This window comes from Phascolarctos cinereus, unplaced genomic scaffold, assembly GCF_003287225.1.
Source record: "Phascolarctos cinereus isolate Bilbo 61053 unplaced genomic scaffold, phaCin_HiC Scaffold_726;HRSCAF=1367, whole genome shotgun sequence".
Taxonomy (NCBI): Eukaryota; Metazoa; Chordata; class Mammalia; order Diprotodontia; family Phascolarctidae; genus Phascolarctos; species Phascolarctos cinereus.
This window is the reverse complement of record NW_027556098.1, coordinates 328,023,056-328,043,464: the sequence shown is the minus strand read 5'-3', so window position 1 is coordinate 328,043,464 and position 20,409 is coordinate 328,023,056. Positions and strand designations below refer to the sequence as shown.

The window sequence follows — 20,409 nt, the reverse complement described above, 5'->3', positions numbered from 1 at the left end:
CAATTATTTCAAAATAAAAATATCAAAATAGTTTAAAAAAAATGGATGTGCCCCAGGTGAAGAATCTCTGATCTAATTCAAACTTTCTATGAGGTTCAGGGAAGTGAAGCAATTTACACAGATAATAAATAGCAGTGCTTGGATTTGAACCTGGGTTTTAAACTCCAAATTGTGTGCTTTTTCTTCTTTTCCATTCCACCTCTCTTAGGAGAGCAAGATCTAGCAGAAAGAATAACTCTATGTTCAGGTAACGTCTTCAAGGCAGAGCTTCTAATAAGTTACTCGCATAGCACTAGACCAGGTGTGCCACATCATGGAAGGGAGCCTGCAGGGAGAGCCAGCCAGGTACTGTTGGCAAGAGGAGATGATTCCAGGGCAGGAGAGCCGCACTTAAACTCATTCTTTTGTTGAAAGTCTAAGAAAAACACCTGGCTTAAAAAAAAAACTCAGCATCTCATTCATTATAATGAACTTGTCCTTATCAGTTCTCCTTGGTAATACTTCTTACATTTATTTGCAGTTTCTTAATTTCTTTTATTATTGTCATCATTGTGGTCACTGAAATTGTTACCATCCTTCTTATCACATTCCTCCATATACTCCTGTATCTAGGGATCACAGAGTGCAACAAAAATTATTTGACTTCAAAGATCCTCTAGTCTGTACGATAAAACTAAGCAGCTCTGCAGTAGGTATGGGCAACCAAAGTCAGGTACATCTGTGAAAATATCAATATATGAATGTTCTGTAATTCTATAGGGAACTCCCCATATGGGAATATACAGATTGCAACCCATCTATGATTTAGTAGATAAATCCTAGGAAGATATATATAGAGATGAAGTGACTTGCCTAGGTTCACACAGCTAGTGACTTCCAAAGGCAGGACTTCGATCCAGTTTTTTCTGGCTCCAAGTTCTTCCAGAACTGTATACTGACCTGAATTGAGAGGCAATATGGGGAAGGAAGGAAGCAAGCAAGCATTTATTAAGTGCCTACTCTGTACCAGCAACTGTGCTAAGTACATCACAAATACTATCTCATTGAAACCTCGTAACAGTCCTGTGAGGTAGATGTCCATTATTATTATTATCATTTTATAGTTGAAGATACTAAGGCAGGCCTAGGTTAAGTGATTTGACCAAAGTCACACAGCTAGCAAATGTCTGAGGCTGTATTTGAACTCATCTTCCTGATTTCAGACCTAGCACTCTATCTATTTGTGCCATTTAGTTGCTTCTAGCGAATAGAGCGCTGAACTTAGGATCAGAAAGAACTGTGTTCAAGTTATGCTTCAGATACTTACTAGCTGTGTAACCTTGGGAAAGTCACTTACCTTCTTTGAGCCTCTCTTTCTTCTTATCACATTCCTCCATATACTCCTGTATGTAGTGAAACAAACATTATTTGATTTCAAAGATCCTCCAGTCTGTACAATAAAACTAAGCAGCCTTCTTCAGTCATAAAATGTAAGAGGTGGACTTCATGACCTCTGATGTCTTTTTCACCTCTAAATCTGTGATCCTGTGACTGGCCCTGAGCATTATGACTTAAGCTTTTTCAGGACTTAAGTAGACAAAAGTACCACTGTGCATGTCAAATGCCCTGATTTAGGTTAAGTACCTTTACCTGTGTCTAATGGAAATAAACCACGTATGCCTGACATATCTAAACTTAATATGTACCTCAGTACATAGTACTGTATTTTGTACACCATTGGTACTTGGTAAATATTTATTGAATGAAGTGAATGAATGGAAGTTTCTTGTTTTAAACTTGTGAATCCATTTTTTCCCATAACACCAGTGATGTGAATGGGTCTTTGGTTCTCAGATAATCTGACAGAGACCCTATGTGATTAATAATATAGCTAAACTATAATTCCAGTAATACTAGCTTTAAATTCTAGATTTTAGGAATTAAGAATCTTGTAATGAAGGAAAGAGAGAAAACAGGAGAAAGAAATAGAAGAGGAGACATAGAAGGGTGACCCCATGTAGAATGAGGAATATATTGTTAGTCATGGCTATCTTTCTACAGGTTGGTGTACTAAGAGAGATACACAATGACATGCTCACATCAAGGAAGTTTCCTAGGGATCCCAAACAGTATAGCCTGAGCCTTGGAGACCAACCTGGATCTGAATGATTTCTGCAAGTGAATTTGATGAGAAGCTTCAGGGTTGTGGCCAATCTAATTAACTACAGAAAACAGTCACCCATCTTCTTTCTTCCTAAATCTTCACATTATACCCTCTCAGCAGCATAAGCCTAAGAATGATGGCTTCCTCTGTACTCTTCACATTCTCAGTGCTGACCAAGCTAATCACCACTAGCCACAGTTTTATCTCTGACCATGGTGTTGACACAAATCACCTGGCTTGTTAAAATTCCAAAAACGCAGTACAAATACTTTCTATGCCCTCCTATATAAAAGGAATTGTGCTAAGCATTAAAAAAAAAACCACTTAAAAAATAAAGAGGTGAATGAATGCAATGTATTCATTGCCTTCAAGGAGCTTACAATCTGACTGGGGAGATAAGACAGATATGCAAAAAAAATCAAAGTACACAATGAACCACTGTGATTTTCTTTTTAAGTTTTAATAATTCAAGGAGGAAGAAATAATTTCTGTTTTGGAGTGATCTGGGTGGAGGAAGAGTAGAGCTGAGTGGGACATAAATAACAGAAATGGGGGTGTCAGTAAGAGAACTTTCCAGATGAAGGAGGAATGAAGAAATACATGGGAGCATGAAATGACAGGAAGAGTTCAGAAAAGTGGTGAATAATTAGATTTGCCTTCAGTACAAAGTATGTCTAGAAATAAGTATAGTAGGCCTGAAAAAAGGTGATTGGAGCCAGATTATAGTGGTATTTGAATGTCATATTCAGTGGTCTAGACCTTATTTGATGCATATTGGGGGGCCATTAACAGTCTTTGAGCAGAGGGTAACATAATTTGACCTACACATTATTTTGGTTTGGAGATAGCTGGATGGAGGAAGAGTAGAGCTGAGTGGTAGATAAATAAGTGGAAACTGGGGTGGCAGTAAGAGAACTTTCCAGATGGAGAAGGAATATTATCATATGATGAAAGACAACACTCACAATGGTTACTGATCTGGTCCTGGAGCCAGAAAGACCTGACTTCATGTCCCCCATTTGATATAAACTGACTAGGTGATACAATAGGTGATGAAAGGTAAATTGTTTAACTACTTAATGTTCTAGGCCAGTGGTGTCAGACTCAAATAGCAATGGGGCCCTCTAAACCATGCATAAGGATCTACACATACTGACTTAGAAAAACATATATTGACATTATGCTTTATTGTGTTTTTATCTCTTTTGTTAAATATTTCCTTAATTGATTTGGGCTGCATGCAAAAATGTTGTGGACCATATGGGACCTCTGGGCAATGTATTTGCCAGCTCTATGAGACTAAAAACTTTGGAGAAGGTGGCCACCTGCCTTGGTAGTGGGAATTTTCTCATCTGAGAGTTCCCTATATAAATAAAATCATGTATCTAGTCCCTATCCCTATTTCTATCAGGAAGACTATTGAAAGAGTCCTAATTAACTAAAGGCTATTGTAATATTCCATACAGGATTTATTATAGGTTTAAACTTGGTTAGTAATCATAGGAAAGGAAAAGGAGGATTAATGTTTTCCTTTTCCTCTTTCCTTCCCCATCAACATTCTAATTTCCTTAATGCATCTCTTTTCAACTAGGTGTTTGGAGGAAAGCAGACTGCCACATGAATAGCTATCTCTCAACCCTGGTAGAAGTATTTAGAATTTTTAAAAAGGTTACTTATTAATCAAATTCATCTTTTATTTGGTATTTTATATTCCAGTAATAAAATGAAATGAAAGATTCAGGCAGCATAAGAAAAGATATTATGAGGTTGAGATATGGTAATTATAAAGGAAGAACAGCCCTATGTGGGAGCCTGCCAAAGATGGTCATGCACCCAAATCCTTCACTAATTTTCCAAGTTCTTTCTCTCCTATGCTTCTGAAGCAATTTTTGTTGTTGTTGTTGTTGTATAGTGGTTTTTTAGCCAAGTCCAACTCTTCATGATCCCATTTGGGATTTTCTTGGCAAAGATACTGGAGTGGTTTGCTATTTCCTTCTCTAGCTCATTTTACAGATGAGGATACTGAGGCAAGGAGGGTTTTAAGTGACTTGCTTAGGGTCACACAGCTAGTAAGTGTGTGAGGCTGGATTTGGACTCAGGTCTTCCTGACCCCAGGCCCAATGCTCTATTCGTTGTGCCACCTGTCTGCCCCTAAATGACTTAATAATGAAACCATGGATCCTTTAAAATTGCTATGTTCTTTTAAATAATGCCTCCTACAGAAAAGGGGATTCAGGGGTAGAAGAGAGGGGCAACATAGCCTAGATCATTTGTAAATTGGGATGTGACTGTCTTTCTTTATATGTAGCTATCATTCTAAATATAGAGATATCTATGAGGTAGTGAGATGAAAAGTGCAGTATCACTCAGGGAAAGCTTCCCAGAGAACTGATGAAGTTCGAGTAATCTAAGAGGGTTTGTGTTTTCCATAGCTTTTGCTTTCTTGAAAAGCATAATCAAAACAAAAGGATGGCTTCAGGGAAGATGTGCTTAGTGAACTGTACTTCAGTTAAAACCAGCCTGAAATGAGGAGTTGAAAATACTCCCAGAGATCCAGGGATCTCTATCCACCAGTGCTTATGGAAACCTAGCTTCTTGTTTTTCCAAACTTTCTCTGCAAAGGAAGCACCTCATTGTCTGGGGACCGTCTTTTTTCCCCATATTTCAGGGATGCCTGTGTATCATCCAAATGGTCCATCTGTTCTCTGTCACTCTTGCTAGATGAACTGGCCTACTCTTTTTCAGGCCCACATGGGATCAGAGCATCAAAGACCAAAGCAATAAAGGATTACAGAGGCCATCTAGCCCAGGGGTGGGGAATCTGTGGCCTCAAAACCACGTGGCCCTCTAGCTCCTCAAATGTGGCCCTTTAACTGAATCTGAACTTCACAGGGCCACACTTAAGGACCTAGAGGGCCACACATGGCCTCGAGGCCACAAGTTCCCCATCCCTAATCCAACATGCTTGTTTTGCAGAAGATGAAATTAAGGCCTACTGAGGTTATGTGACTTGCCCAAAGTCACACAGTTAAAAAGTGACCAAGGCAAGATTCAAACTCAAGGTTTCTGATTCTAAATTAATTGTTCTTTCTAGCTATACCAGGAATTCTTAATCTGTATCTTATACAATTGCTTTTTTTTTATCTAGGTAATTAGATTTTAACATAATTTATTTCCTTTATAATCCTATGTGTTTTATTCATTTTAAAACATTATTTTGAAAAGGGATCCATAGGTTTCGTCAGACTGTCCAATGTTCCACAACATAATAAAAGTCAAGAACCCCTGATATTCCATGTTATTTTTCCTATGTCCTTTCTGGTTTCTTTTATACTACTTTTTATGTTCAGGTGATTGTATACATACAGCCTTCTTACACTCACTATGCATCTTGCTGTTTCTTGAAGGGTTAAACATAGAGAACCGTACCTATCAATGCCTGGGAATTAACTCTCTGATTCTTACCAAGTCTACTCTTAGAGCTGATCATGTCAATTATTCTTCCAAGGTTTCATGTGATTGAAGTTGAGCTCAGTTAAGTTGATACTAAGATGTGGATCAATGACATTTTGTATTTTATTGTTTCCCCCTCCATGGGTCTACAGTATTTTGATATCTACCATAGCAAGCATTTCCTCATTATTGTTTGATAACTTTTTCCCTTTAAATAACACTTGACTTGTTTTATGTTTGATTTTCAGGAAGCAAAGACCTGCTCTTAATCCTTGTTTCTCTTTTTTCCTTATAGGGTCAATGACTGTATCTTGCGGGTGAATGAGGTGGATGTCTCAGAAGTCTCCCATAGTAAAGCAGTGGAGGCACTAAAGGAGGCGGGTTCGATAGTCCGACTGTATGTCCGTCGAAGGCGGCCTATTTTGGAGACAGTTGTAGAAATCAAACTTTTCAAAGGTCCTAAAGGTAATTGTTTTCAAGATCATGTAAAATATTTTCCATCAAAATATCTCATAACATATAACCAAAAATGCTGATTCATAACTTGGTAGTTCAGGAGTCCTCTACCCTTGACTAATTTTTTTTTGAACAACATACTATTACATAAATTTTAAAGTACAGTATTGATTCCCCAAAATGGCCTTTGACCAATTCTTAGACCTGAACATCAAAATTCATGGAAGTTGAGTAAAGACAAAATCACTCGAATTTTCTTTCTTCAGACACTTTGTGTTAGAAGTTGGACTTGAATCCTCCTGATTTCCAGGCTAGATCTCTTTCTACTAAAAAGATATTTATAAGAAATACACACCTTCATACACACACACACACACACACACACACAGATAGATTTCAGTTCAACAGATATTTATTAAATATCTATCATGTACAGAATTTTGTACTAAGGCTTTAGGGTAAATACATAGTTTAGAATCTAAACTATAATAAAACACAATCCCTGCCCTCATGGAGCTTATAGTCTCTCATTCAGTTTGTGTCAATTATACATTCCAACAAATCCTAGAGGATTCCCAATGATTAACTATATTTTTAAGCACACAATTATAGTAGTAGTATGATGGAGCTGTGATCTTACTAATGTACTGTAGGTATTTGCTCCTAGACAGTGAGTCAGTTATCAGTTATTTATTAGGCATTTGCTATATGCAAGGCAATGTACCAAGTGATTCAGGACACAAAGAAAGACAAAAAACAATTCCTGCCCTCAAGAAATGGTCATTTTAAAAAATAATAATTATTTATTTATTTTTAATTTTCAACATTCACTTCCATAAAATTTTGAGTTTTAAATTTTCTCCCTCTCCCTCTCCTCCCCCCTCCCCAAGATGGCATGTAATCTGATATAGTTGCTACTTATACATTATTAAACATATTTTCACATGAGTCATGATGTATAGAAGAATTAGAACCAATGGGAGGAACCATGAGAAAGAAGAAATAAAATGACAAAAGAAAAGGAGAACAAATAGTACGCTTCCATCTGCATTCAGACTCCATGACTCTTTTTTCTGGATGTGGACAGCATTTTCCATCATGAGTCTCACGGAGTTGTCTTAGATCCTTGCATTGCTGAGAAGAACTAAGTCTATCAAAGTCAGTCATTGCACAATGTGATGACTACTACTGTGTACAGTGCTTCCTGGTTCTGTTCCTTTCACTCAATATCAGTTCATATAAGTTTTTCCATGTTTTTCTGAAGTCTTCCAGCTTATTTCTAATAGCACAATAGTAAGAACGGGGTGGAGAGAGTGTGCATAACTAGGTATATATAAGATAGATGTAGAGTAAAAGAAAGTAATCTGAAGGAAGAAATACAACATGTGTAGCTATCCACGTATATCTTCCTGGTTGTCCACAGGGGCCCATTCAAAGTTCTGAGGACCTTCTTCCAGATTTCTTGACATTGAGTGTGTATTAATGGAAGACATGGCTCTCCATCACTAGCTCATGCTATGTGGCATGATCACAACATTTTCCAATCATACATCTTTCTGCTTCTATCATTTACAGTGGATGGAGCTCTGGGCCTAGAATGAGAAAGAGAGTTCAAATTCAACCTTAGAAATTTACTGCTGTGTCAGCTTGGGCAAGTCACATAAATTCTGTTTGCCTCATTTCCTCATCTATAGAATGAGGATAATAATAGTATCTACCTCCCAGGATTGTTGTGAGGACAATAAAATTGGAAAGCACTTAACACAATGCCTGGTACATACTAAACACCACATACATGCCGTTGTTGTTGTTGTTTACACTGCTTCTCTGACTGTTCTTTAGGAATATGTAACAGCCTACTCACATCTACCATGCATCTCTCCTTTGCACTTCAGCTCACCTGCAGTTTTATGATCTTTGGAGACTGGAATATGCCATGACTCCCATCAATGTAATATGACTACAAGAACGTTGGTGTTAAAAATATGGGCCTTTATTTCAAGGAGATCGTTGTGGTCATTAATAGCAACACTGTAAAATGTGCCAAAGCCAATCCTATCTGCTTTCCTGGTGCATTGTCCTTGGAAGGTATCTGTCCATGATACTTCCTTGTCATACATCTCAACATAATGATAACTAACATAATGATCCCTGGCATAATGATAAAATCTATGACCAGGGCTCAGTCTGGCAGAGTGCCTCCCTCTGTGACCCACCCCGGATTCCTTATCTTTATTCCATTGGAATTATACATTATCCTATCCATGCCTTCCTCGCTCTGTGTCCCATTCCTTCTGTCTGATAGCAGTTGTCTACCTTGTCCTTCTGTTGCATCACCTGGTTACATATTAGGAGCCATCTGCTCTTTTTCTAGCAAATGTTTGCAGAAATTCTCGCAGGGATTCAGAATATTGTCTCAGAAGCAGAGATTTTGGGCTAGAAAGGGAAATTAGAGGTCATCTACTCCAACCCCCTCATTTACAAATGAGGACATTGAGGTCCAGAGACTTGAAATGAATTGCTTGAAGTTGTAGAGGCATTTAGATGGTGCCATAGTACATAGAGCACTGGGCCTGGAGTCAAGAAGAGCCAAGTTCAAATCTGGCCTCATTCCCTTACTAGCTGTGTAACACTGGGCAAGACATTTAATCTTTGTCTGCCTCAGTTTCCCGAATTGTAAAATCGAGATAATAATAGCACCTACAGCCCAAGGTTATTGTAAAGATCAAATGAGATAATACTTGTAAAGTGCTTAGCACAGTAGCTGACACATAGTAGGCACTTAATAAATGCTTATTTCCTTCCTCCCTCTCTTCTTGCCTTCCTTCTTCCTTCCCTTCTTTCCTTCCTTCTTCCCTTCCTTCCCCCTACCTCTGCCACTTCCTTCCTCTCTCCTTCCCTTCGTCTTTTCCTTCTTTCCTTCCTTTCTCCCTCCCTCCTTTTTGTCTTGTTTATTCCTCTTTCCCTCATTCTCTCCTTCCAATCCTTTCTTCTTTAGTTTCTTCATCCCTCCCTCCTCTTCTTTCCTTCCTTCATCCTTCCTTCCTGCCCCTCGCCCTTCTTTCTTTTCTTCCTCCCTCCCTTCTTTCCTTCTTTCCTTCCTTCCTTCTTTCCTTCCAAGATTATAGATCATGAAGGGACCCCAATAGCCATCAGATATCACTCTCTTATTTTACATATGAGGAACTGGAGGAAGGTTAAGTCATTTGCCTAAGGTCACATGAGTAATGTCAAGGCAGGATTTGAACAGTGATCCTCTAATTCCAGGGCTAGTGTTCTTTCTACTGTATGCTTCTGAAAAGAAATTCTGAGAAGCAAAATGTCCTGTTGACATAATCATATGGGACAAATATATATGTGCGTGCATGTCTTTGTATGTGTGTATGTATGTGTATGTGCTTTCTTGCTAGGAATAACTGTGTCTGATAATTCGATAAAGAAGATAATCATGCATAGGAAATGCCTCATGCCCCAAACCACTCAGGTTCACAAGGCAATAAAACACATTTGGAGATAAAAAAAAAAATTTAAGTGTGATCTATGGGGGCACATGTCGTTTATTGGTAAATACTGCACGTTTAAAATTTGTATCTATTAAGTGACCTCTCCTACTACCCTCTAAGCTAGAATTTAGGAGAAGTAATTTGAAGGGTGCCCCTGATTAGGCAAGTGCAAAGCAGCTAGTGTCAGTGGCCTGAGGCAAGGGAACATAAGACTGGAGAAAATAGGAGGTTGGCTGTTTTAAGATTTACATGATGTCTTGAGAAATCATTTAGCTGGAACGTAGCTACAGTATAAAAATGAAGATGAAAAACTACCCCTTTGTTCAATAAAGTTCACCCGTAACCTTCTCAGAAACTTGCCCGTTGCTAGTTTTGTTACACTGTGGTTATAATAGCTAACATTTCTGTAGTATTTTAAGATTTACAAAGTGATTTCCTCCCAGCAAATGTATGCAGCAAAGGGATAACATAAGGCAAGTATTATTTTCTCTTTTCCAAATGAGGAAAGTGAGGTCCACAGTGGTAAAGTGATTTGCCCTAGTGCAATTAGTGGCTGAACTAGGGTGTGAATCCACTCGTGCATTGTGTCTCTAAAGTCAGTGACTTTTCTATAAGATACATTAACAGCACACTACAACCATTTTTCCTATGGTTTCCCAAATGTTTCTAAAGATGGTCATGTACATATGTGCAAACACGTACAATAACATTACACTTCATTGGAGATCACATTTCTAGCTGTATCTGCCACTGAGGATATAGCTAAAAATCAAGTTACAAGCAAAAACTTCTTTGTAAAGCCAACAGAATTGTTACAAAGCACATATGGTTTACTGTATCTCTGTCTCCACAAAATGACCTAAGTATACCAGATTATTCTATACTATATTACAAATACGCATATGTGTATGCATTTATCAATATCATATTACATATTTATATAATTGCTTTAAGGTTTACAAAGCACTTTCCACAGTAATTCTGAAATAGCGTAAGTATTGGTAGGGCAGCCAGATGATGGAGTGGATAGAGTGCCATGCCTGGAGTCAGGAAGACTATTCCACTTGAGTTCAAATTCACCTTCAGACGCATACTACGTGTGACCCTAGGCAGGTTGCTTAACCCTTAGTTTACTATTTGCCTCAGTTTTACCATCTGTAAAATGAGCCGGGAAGGGAAATGCCAAACCACTCCAGTATCTCCGCCAAGAAAACCCCAAATGGGATCACAAAGAGTCAGACATGACTAAAAATGACTGAGCAACAACAGCAGCAAGTATTAGCACTCCCACTTTACAGGTATGGAAACTGAGGCTCAGTGAAAATGAAAACTTCCCTTAGAATGAGACTCTTAGCTTTATAGACTGAATGGAGCCCATGAGTTTGATGATATCTATTTTGAACCATAGAGACTTTTCCCTTCCTGGCTTCTTAGCCATACTGTGGATTGATTGAACTTTTCAGAAATCTAACATTCAGATAAATAGAGTATTAATGCGTGCTAATTTTTTTAATCTACATTTATGTGAGTGATATATTCATCATTGAGATAGGAAGTAGCTAGTTGATGCAGCGGGTAGATCATTAGGCCTAGGGGTAGGAAAATTTGGGTTCAAATACAGCCTCAGACACTTACTAGCTGTATGACCCTAGGAAAGACACTTAGCTTCTTTATCTGCCTCAATTTTCTCAACTGTAAAATGGGAATAATACTGCCCCTGCCTCCCAGGGTTGTTGTGAGTATCAAATGAAATATCTGCAAAGCGCTTAGCACAGTGCCTGGCACATAGTAGGTCTTCATGTTTGCCTTGCCTTCCTTTTCTTTCCCTCCCCTTCACTCACCATATTGTATTCTCACTAGTCATTGATTTAAACTAATGAGAGTCTGGGCCTGACTTTAACCATACGCATGGTAAGGTTTTCAATTGGATTCTATGGTCCGAAGAGCCTTGAGTTAGGAGGCAGGTAGATTTACTGTAGTGCTAGCTCAGCTATTTCCCAGCTGCATGACCTTGACCTTTCCCTTATTCGGTCTCAGCTCCCTTTCCGGTAAAAGGAAGAATTTGATTGGTTGATCTCTGGGGTGCCTTCTAGTCCAAACGTTCCATGATCTTTAATTCCAGTGGTGAAAGCTGTCCAGATAAGATCAGTAGGTTATCCTCAGCCATGTGTATTACTGGCTATCAGAAGATGAAAGCTTCCAATCCAGCTTCTAAGGTTGACATTTTCCCACGTGTGTGATAGCTTTCGGTCTGTAGGTTTTCTAGAATATGGATTCCCTTTGTTGAAGTTAAAGCATTTAATTCCTCTCACATCCTCCCCACAGCAGAAATTTGGAGACCGGAGCTACTTTTCTCTTCCTTTATTTACACCTTTTACATGAGTATTCTCTGATCATCTCCTTCCCCCAACTCCCACCCTGACTTCCTCTCAATAGTCTGCTAAAACAGCATTCCCACCTTTAATAGTAATAGCTATTATAACTAATATTTATGTAATGCCTACTGTGTGCTAGGCACTATGCTAAGCATTTTACAAATATCTCATTTTCTCCTCACAGCAACACTGTGAGGTAGCTACTATTATTGTCCCCATTTTACATATGAGAAAACTGCAAATAGACAGTAAGTGCCTTGCCAAGGCCACTGGTGAGTGGCACAGGCCAAATTTTAGCTTCCGTCTTCCTGACTCCAGACCCCCTGCTGTGTCCACTCTGCCACCTAGCTATCCATACCCACCACTTCAGCTCCTCTTTTTTTCTGCCAACCATATGCTATCCAGAAAGTCTAAAAAGCTTTCTGTTCATTTTTATATTCACTCTGACAAGTATGGTTTGGCTTTCCTAAAATCCCTGTTTTCCTCTCCATTCAGTAAGAACATTACCGAGGTATCCATTTCCCTGTTGGATTTCTTCTCGCCAGTATTGGTTAACTTGAACTGTTCAGAGATGAGGTAGGCAGATATTTAGTACTAACAGCAGACTTTGGTAGTCATGCTATGGGGCTGATAGGGAGCAGCTATTGGATGGCCGTGAGTCTTCATGGCAGCTAGGTGGTGCTGCTGATAAAGCACTGACCCTGGAGTCAGGAAGACCTGAGTGCCAGTCCTGGAGGCAAGAAGACTCATCTTTCTGAGTTCAAATCCAGCCTCAGACACTTACCAGCTGTGTGACCCTGGGCAAGTCACTTAACTCTATTTGCCTTGATTTCCTCGATTGTAAATTAAGGATAATAGTAGCACCTACCTCCCAAGGTTGTTGTTAGCATCGAAGAAGACAATATTTATAAAGTGCTGAGCAGAGTACCTGGTACATAGTAGGTATTTCATGGATGCTTATTTCTTTTCTTCTTCTTCACAGAGTTGTGGTATTGGAGGGCGATTAATTTGACTGGGAATGGCCTAATTATGCCTATCTTTCTCTCCATGGGGCAGATTATAAAGTTTACCTTGTTTTCTTCTGTGAGTGTGTTTGTTTCTTTCATGCAAGGCAAAGCTTTGCTTTGAGCTAAGGATAAAGTGTTGGGAAAGATTTCTGAATATAAAACCGTAGGTGTACCTCTTAATGATGAAAGGCTCTTCAGATCACTGGTTTGATTTTAATAGGGTTAGATGGCAAATTCAGCTGCTTCACATGATGTCTAGAACACTGCATTTTCTTCTCAGGAGATGAATTTTCCAGGACTTCATAACTGCTCACATCATTTCCCCTTAGAACAGAGGGCAAATTACTTGAGCACATATGCAATTCAATGTTTTATTGAAATGAAATACATCCTTATCCAAAAGAAAATGCTTACTATTTATTTTATGCTGGAAGATAAAGAATCATAGAAATAAAATCTAGAAAAGCCTTGGAGAACATGAACCATAACCTGCTCATTTTACAGCAGAAGAAAAGGTGACTTGCCCACCAAAGTCATATCAGTAAGCATTGAAAGTGGGCTTCAAACCCCCAAAACATTAGCACAGTCTTAGCTTGCCATTCATAGAGGCGTAGTGTTCAGAATGGTGGTGGTGGTAGAGGTGGGGTTATCAGACTATATTAGGATTATTGCATTCAGTTCTGGGAGCTTCCATTTAGGAAGGGTATGAACAAAATGGAAAACACCTAGAAAGAGTCAATTGAGATGGTTAAAATAAAAAGACTTGATAACAGAAGGAAACTTCCTAATAATTAAATCTCTCAAAAGAAAAGAATGGCTAGACTCAGAAGGGATTTTCTCAACATTAGGGCAGCCAAATGGAACAATAAGGCAGCCAGAGCCCAGGAGTTGGGGTCAGGAAGGCTTGAAATCTGAATCCTGTCTCAAATACTTACTAGCTGTGTGACCCTGTCACAAAGTGACTAATCCTTCTCAGCCTCAGTTTCCTCATCTGTAAAATAGGGGAAATAATAGAACCTACCTCATCAGGTTCTTGTGGGGACCCACACTATTTTCCACACCTTAAAGCACTAGCTGTCATCATTCCTGGAAGTCTTTAAGTGTAAGCAGGCTAATGTCTTACCAGGAATGTTCCAGAGAAGATTCTTGCTCAGCTGCTTTGATTATTTCTGGAGATCCTTTGGACTTAAAGATTCTGCGAGGCTGAACTCTGGGGAGACATAAATGGTTTGTAAGTAGAGGGGTAATATGGCCAGACTTCTTCATGGTGAAGGTTATTTTGGCAGCTCTGTGACAGACTGGAGACATGAAGGATTAAAAACAAAGGCAACATCACAGTCCTCCAGTTGGCAGGTGGTTAAGCTAGGATGGTAGCGACATGCATGTAGCACAGGGAACAGAAAAGAGAGAAAATGGAGAGAGATGTAAGGGAGAGAAGACTCAAAGATTACCACCATAGATTTCTGAGCCTCAGTGGCTGGAAGGATAACGGTGCCAGTTTTACACAGAATCTTAGATTCAGAACCCATCGATTATTCTGCTTAGTTTAGAGTCCAAGGAACATCATGTCTCCCCAAGATAAACATCTCCATGCAGATTAATTCAGCTTTTGATACCAACACCTCAATCCCTCAGTTGCCTCACCCATCTCATTAAAGGGTTAGAGAATAGAACAATCAAATCCTCCCAAAGCCTTCCTTTATAGCACTTTCCAGATAACTTTGCATCCTCCATCAGCAATTCTACTTGGCTTCCACTCCACATAACATCTTACTCCCTGGTTCTGTCACCCTACCTTTTTTCAACTTCCATTCTATGTGGTCTTCCCCCATTAGATTGTAAATATCTTGAGGGCAAGGGCTGTTTTTTTTATATGTATCCTTAGCACTTAACACTGTATCTGGCACATAGTAAACAATAAATAGAAATGTTTATTAAATTAAATTAAATTAAATTGGAAAGAAGGGACCTCAAAGACCCTGTAGTTAAATCTATACCTGAATACAATTTCTCTAAATACTATCTCCAGCATCCTGCTTAAAAGTAAAGACTCCCCATGAGAGGAAACCCACCCTCTTACTTTTAGAAAATTCTCCCTTATTTCAAGCCTAAATTTGCCTCTCTGCATATTCAACTGATCTTCCTAATCCTATCTTCTGGGATCAAAGAAAACAAGTGTTATAGGCCTTCCACATTACAGCCTTTGAAATATTTAAAGACTATTATTATACCTCTGTTTCTCCTCATACCCTGTTCCCACTGAAGTTTCTCTTTTCCAGGATAAACACTTTCTTCAACTGATCATCCCATGTCACGATCTTATGACCCTTTACCAGCTTGTAGCTCTCCAATCTATCAATGAAAACCCTTTTCTAGAAATGTGGCTCCCAGAAGTAAACACACTTCTCCAACTATGATCTGACTAGAGCAGAATGCAATGGAACTCTCTCTTCCCTAGTTTTATACACTCTGCTTTTCTAATCTAGCCTCATATCACAAGCTCTTAGATGCCGTTTCACACTGTTCATTTGTATAGAGAGTCTGTGGTCTGATAAGACCTCAAGATCTTTTTCAGACACACTACTGTCTAGGCACACTGCTCTTCAGCTTATACTTGTGAAATTATTAAATTTTTTTAGAACCAAAGTGTATACTTTCAAATTGGGCCTTACTAAATTTTATCTTAATAGTTGCAATCCAATATTCTAGCCTTTTGAGATCTTTTGGGGACTCTGACTCATCCAATATGGTAGGTATCCTTCCAAGTACTGGGCCATCTGTAAATTTGATAAACATTCCATTCATGTCTTTATTCAAGTCTGAAAAAAATGTTAAGCAGTCCAGGGCTAGACAAGGATCAGGAGTTGAAAGGAACAGCAAGTTAGTGGGGAAGATAATTAGTTCCATGTTGGACATATTGGGTTTGAAATGCTGAAAGCACAATTTTCCTCATTCCCTCACTGGAACATTGTTCATTCCTGATGCTCCCTATAGCAATGAGTGCCTGGATCATGGGCTTTCTTGAAGTCAACATTTGGTCATATTTTATTATACTATGAATAAATAAGCTTTCCTCAAGACTTTGTGTCAGATGATTTGCTGCTTATGAAAAAAGAGCTTCAAATATTGTCAGTGTATTCCCCCACCCCGCTGTGTATCATATATTATAATCTTGCAAGAGGGCAAATGATTTTGGTTACATTTGAATAAAGTTTGTGTAAATGAAATTTCTCATTCCCTCCCCTCACTGCTCTCTGGGGCAGAGTTGCTGTCATATTGACTGGCTAAGATGCGGTTAAATGCTATTTAAAGCAAGCCCTTTTTCATTGAATTTGCTATCAGTGGCTTCTCGAAAAACTTTTGAATATTTAAAAAAAACACTGACTTTCAAGATAGAAAGAATGAAAATAAAGAGGAAGAGTGGCATTTCAATTTGTTAAAATTCAAAAAATTTTCCCAAGTCAAAGCAAATCCTAAATATCCCATGGGAGTTAAATACATACAAGTATATGCATATCACAGAGTGTTTCCCCAACCCACATTGTTGTAAAAGCATTATTGTGAAATATTCTAGCTAAACCACATTATAATACCTTCATCATTCTGTCATGTCATTAGGCAGAGACCAGTCCAAGCTGAGGGCTAGCCCTTTTTCTCCAGCATCTTCCTCATGAAGCTTTGGTTGTGTCTCCCCAGTGCTCCTGGCTCAGTTATTTCAGATTCTAATCGCAGTCCTTGGCCTTTATCCCCCACCCTGCTTCAGCATCATGGCCCATCTCCTATCCCTTCTGTGCCACCCCCAACCAACCTTCTAACCAACAGGGTACTCACTACTTGCTGCATTGCCCTATGCTAGCTCTCCTTCCCTAACTTGGTAGAGTTAATCCACTCTGCTATGTTTCTGCACGTACTAATCATATGTCCTTACCTTTCCTACTCATGCTGCCTCCTCTTCCATCACGTACTGATTGCAAAATCTAATTTCTTCCTTCCTTGTCTATGCCAAGAATCATAGAACCAGAAATCTATACTGTACAACAAGAAAAGACCTCAGAGGCCATTCAGTCCAACTTTTTCATGTTACAGAGGCAGCTAGGTGGTGCAGTAGATAAAGTGCAGGGCCTGGAGTCAGGAAGATCTGAGTTCGAATTTGGCCTCACACACTAATATCATGGTCAAATCATTTAATTGATGTCTACCTCCATTTCCTTAACTGTAAATGGGTATGACAATAGCACCTACCCCTTCCCGGGTTACTGTGAAGATCAAATACTTAGCATAGAATCTAGCACTTAGTAAGAAGCTTAATAAATGCTTGTTTACATCCTCCATACCTGCCTAAATACCTAGGTGGTACACAGTAGAAGTGGGATTTTATCCCACTTTCTCTGGCTCCAGAGCCAATATTTCATTATACCTCATTGGTGGCTCAACCTCCACTCTACCCAGATCCTTCTTTGGAACGAATTACTCCTTTGATGATGTTTTGCCTAAAATCATATTATCATAGAATGGGTTAACGAACTTGAGTGATTACCTACACCTGTAATATAGGATAAGTTAAGTATTCAGTCCCAACATAGCCTTTAAGTCTTCTATGGGAAATATGCTATGATGAATTCTGATATTCAAATAATGGAACCATTTGCAACACAGTTTCAAGACCTCTGCACTGCTTTTAAAAACATTAGGTTAAAAAGAAAAGAAATGTAAGAATAATGAGAAACATGTAAGCTCTCAGGGTTTTTTTTCTCCCTAAAAGACCTTTGTACCTGCTCAGAATATCCTACAACAGTGTTGGCCTAAATTGAAGTACATCAAGCCAAAAGGCAATATTGCTCAGTTGTTGCCAACTCTTTGTGATGCCATTTGGGGTTTTCTTGGTAAAGATACTGGAGTGGTTTGCCATTTCTTTCTCCAGCTGATTTTACAGATAAGAAACTAAGGTAAACAGGGTTAAGTGACTTGTCCAGGGTCACATAGTTAGAAAGTGTCTGAGGCCAGATTTGAACTCAGGAAGATGAGTCTTCCTAACTCCAGGCCCAGTGCTCTATCCACTGTACCACCTAGCTGCCCCTAAAAGTCAATGACTTCATGCTAAATTCATCAAGCCCCTGACTAAATTAATTTAGTTTCCAAACTCACTGACTAGCATATATCAGATTTTTCTTCTTTTATGGAACACTGTCATCCGGTAAAGCCAAAACCAATAGAATAGGTTTTTTCATGAATTTTACATGGGTAAGCTGTCAATTAGACTTGTTCTACACTGCCATGGTGCCTGAACATAACTGAATTACCGCTGTATATACTTTATGCAGATACTTTATTCCATAGTTCAACACAGAATAAAGTTTGAAATTAAATCCCTATTTTCAGCTGCCACAAAGCAGGCTGCTTGATACATTAAACTTTTTTTTTGTTTATTTCTTTCTAAAGGTGAACTTTAAGGGTGGGATTTTCCACCCACACTCAGATTATTGTAATTATGGAAGGTCCAAATATCTGGAGAGGCTAAATCAATCAAAGGGATAAACTAGGCACAAACAAATTCTTAACCTATTTGGGAGGAGTGAAGTGCTTTGTTCCTTGAATGAAAAATGGTGCCATGCAGGAAACATCTCATGATTGGCTAAAAGAATCAGGCATCCTGCTGAACCGACGTATAACTGTAATGAGGAAGTTCAGAGTACTGAGTAATAGCAGTGGGCCTATAAAGTGGTGGACAAACCTACTGGCAAGGGGACCCTAAGAAGAAATGTCCCTTGGGACAAGGGATTGAGTTTCTCACTCATACCCCATTAACCATATGATGGCCTTCTGAGCTTTAGAAGGTCAGAAGATCTAGAGGGTAACCCTGAGAGAGGAGCAGGGTCCTTGAAACAGCAGTGGCTGGTGGTATTGTCTGCATCAGAAGCTTAAAGACGCATGGAAGATAAACTATACAAATCAAGGAAATTCAGCTTTAGGATTCTATAGGAATACTGACATTTTGTGCCCAGCAAAGAAGACTCTGAAGACTCTCTTCATGATACTTCACCAAAGGGAGAAAAGGACCTCTTGTATCTAGGGAGAGGACTCTTCTTCTCTCAGGCCAAACGCTCTATCCACTGCACCATCTACCTGTTCTAAAGGAGAGCTACCTGATTGGTAGACTCAAAGACATGCCATATGAGGAGCATTTGAAGGAACTAGAGATGTTTAGCTTGAAGAAAGGAAGATTTCATGGGGGCATATAATCGTTGTTTTCAAAAATTTAAAGGATTGTTGAGCAGAGGAAAGGGGGGGGGAGAAATTTGACTAGAGTTGTTCTATTTAACCCCAGAAGGCAGTATAATGATAGTAGTGATGGCGGTGGTGGTGGTAAAGCAGCTAGGTGGCCTAGTGGATAGAGTGCCAGACTTAGAGTCAGGAAGACTCATTTATATGAGTTTAAATCTGACTTCAGACACTTACTAGCTGTGTGACCATGGGCAAATCACTTAACCCTGTTTGCCTCAGTCTCCTTATCTGAAAAAATAATCTAGAGAAGGAAATGGCAAGCCATTGAGTATCTTTTCAAGAAAATGCCAAGTGGGGTCAGGAAGAGTTGTACAAGACTGAAGCAACCACACAATAACAATTAGTAGCACTAGTAGTAGTAGCGACTTGCATTTATATAGCTGTTTAAGAATTTAAGGTGCTTTGCAAATATCTCATTTTGTGTTCACAACAACACTGAGAAGTAAATGCTATTATTCCCATTTTACAGAGGAAACTGAGGTTTACAGAAGTTGTTACTTGCTCAGGGTCACACAGCTAGTAAAGCATCTGATTCAGGATTCAAACTCAGGTTTCCCTGACTCCAAATTCAAGTCTATTCACTGTACTACCACACTTCTGTGGGGACAACGAGTAGAAGCCGAAGAGAAGCAGATTAAATGTCAATGTAATAAATGATTTTCTAACAATTTGAGCCAGCCTACCTCAGGAAGTGCTTGATTGTCCTTCACCAGAAGTATTCAAGCAGAAGTTGGATGACCATTTTTGAGGACTGTCATAAGGAGTAGGCTTTACTGTACATTGATTAGACCAAGTGATCTATGAAGCTCCTTGCACTTCTGAGACTGTATGTTGAATATATTTCACACACACACACACACACACACACACACACGTGCATGCACACACACATTTTTAAATGAGAGAGGAAGGAAAGTAGGAAGGAAGGAAAAAAAGAAGGAAGGGAGGGAGGAAAAGAAAGAAAGAGAAAGAAAGGAAGGAAGGAAGAGAGAGAGAAAAGGAAGGAAGGAAGGAAGGAAGGAAGGAAGGAAGGAAGGAAGGAAGGAAGGAAGGAAGGAAGAAGGGAGGAAGGAAGGAAGGAAGGGAGGAAGGAAGGAAGGAAGGAAGGGAGGAAGGAAGGAAGGAAGGGAGGGAGGAAGGAAGGAAGAAGGAAGGAAGGAAGGAAGGAAGGAAGGAAGGAAGGAAGGAAG

General features: G+C 39.2%; 1 protein-coding gene across 10 annotated transcripts in view; it reads left to right on the top strand.

The window, feature by feature from the left end:
• Window positions 1–20,409, top strand: part of DLG2 (discs large MAGUK scaffold protein 2) — a 1,818,644-nt gene that overhangs the window by 1,046,633 nt on the left and 751,602 nt on the right. For all 10 annotated transcript variants that reach the window (XM_078156955.1, XM_020993659.2, XM_078156957.1 and 7 more), the window contains one exon: window positions 5,892–6,061. In XM_078156955.1, the coding sequence (XP_078013081.1) occupies window positions 5,892–6,061 (170 nt within the window). The remainder of the gene's footprint in view (window positions 1–5,891; window positions 6,062–20,409) is intronic.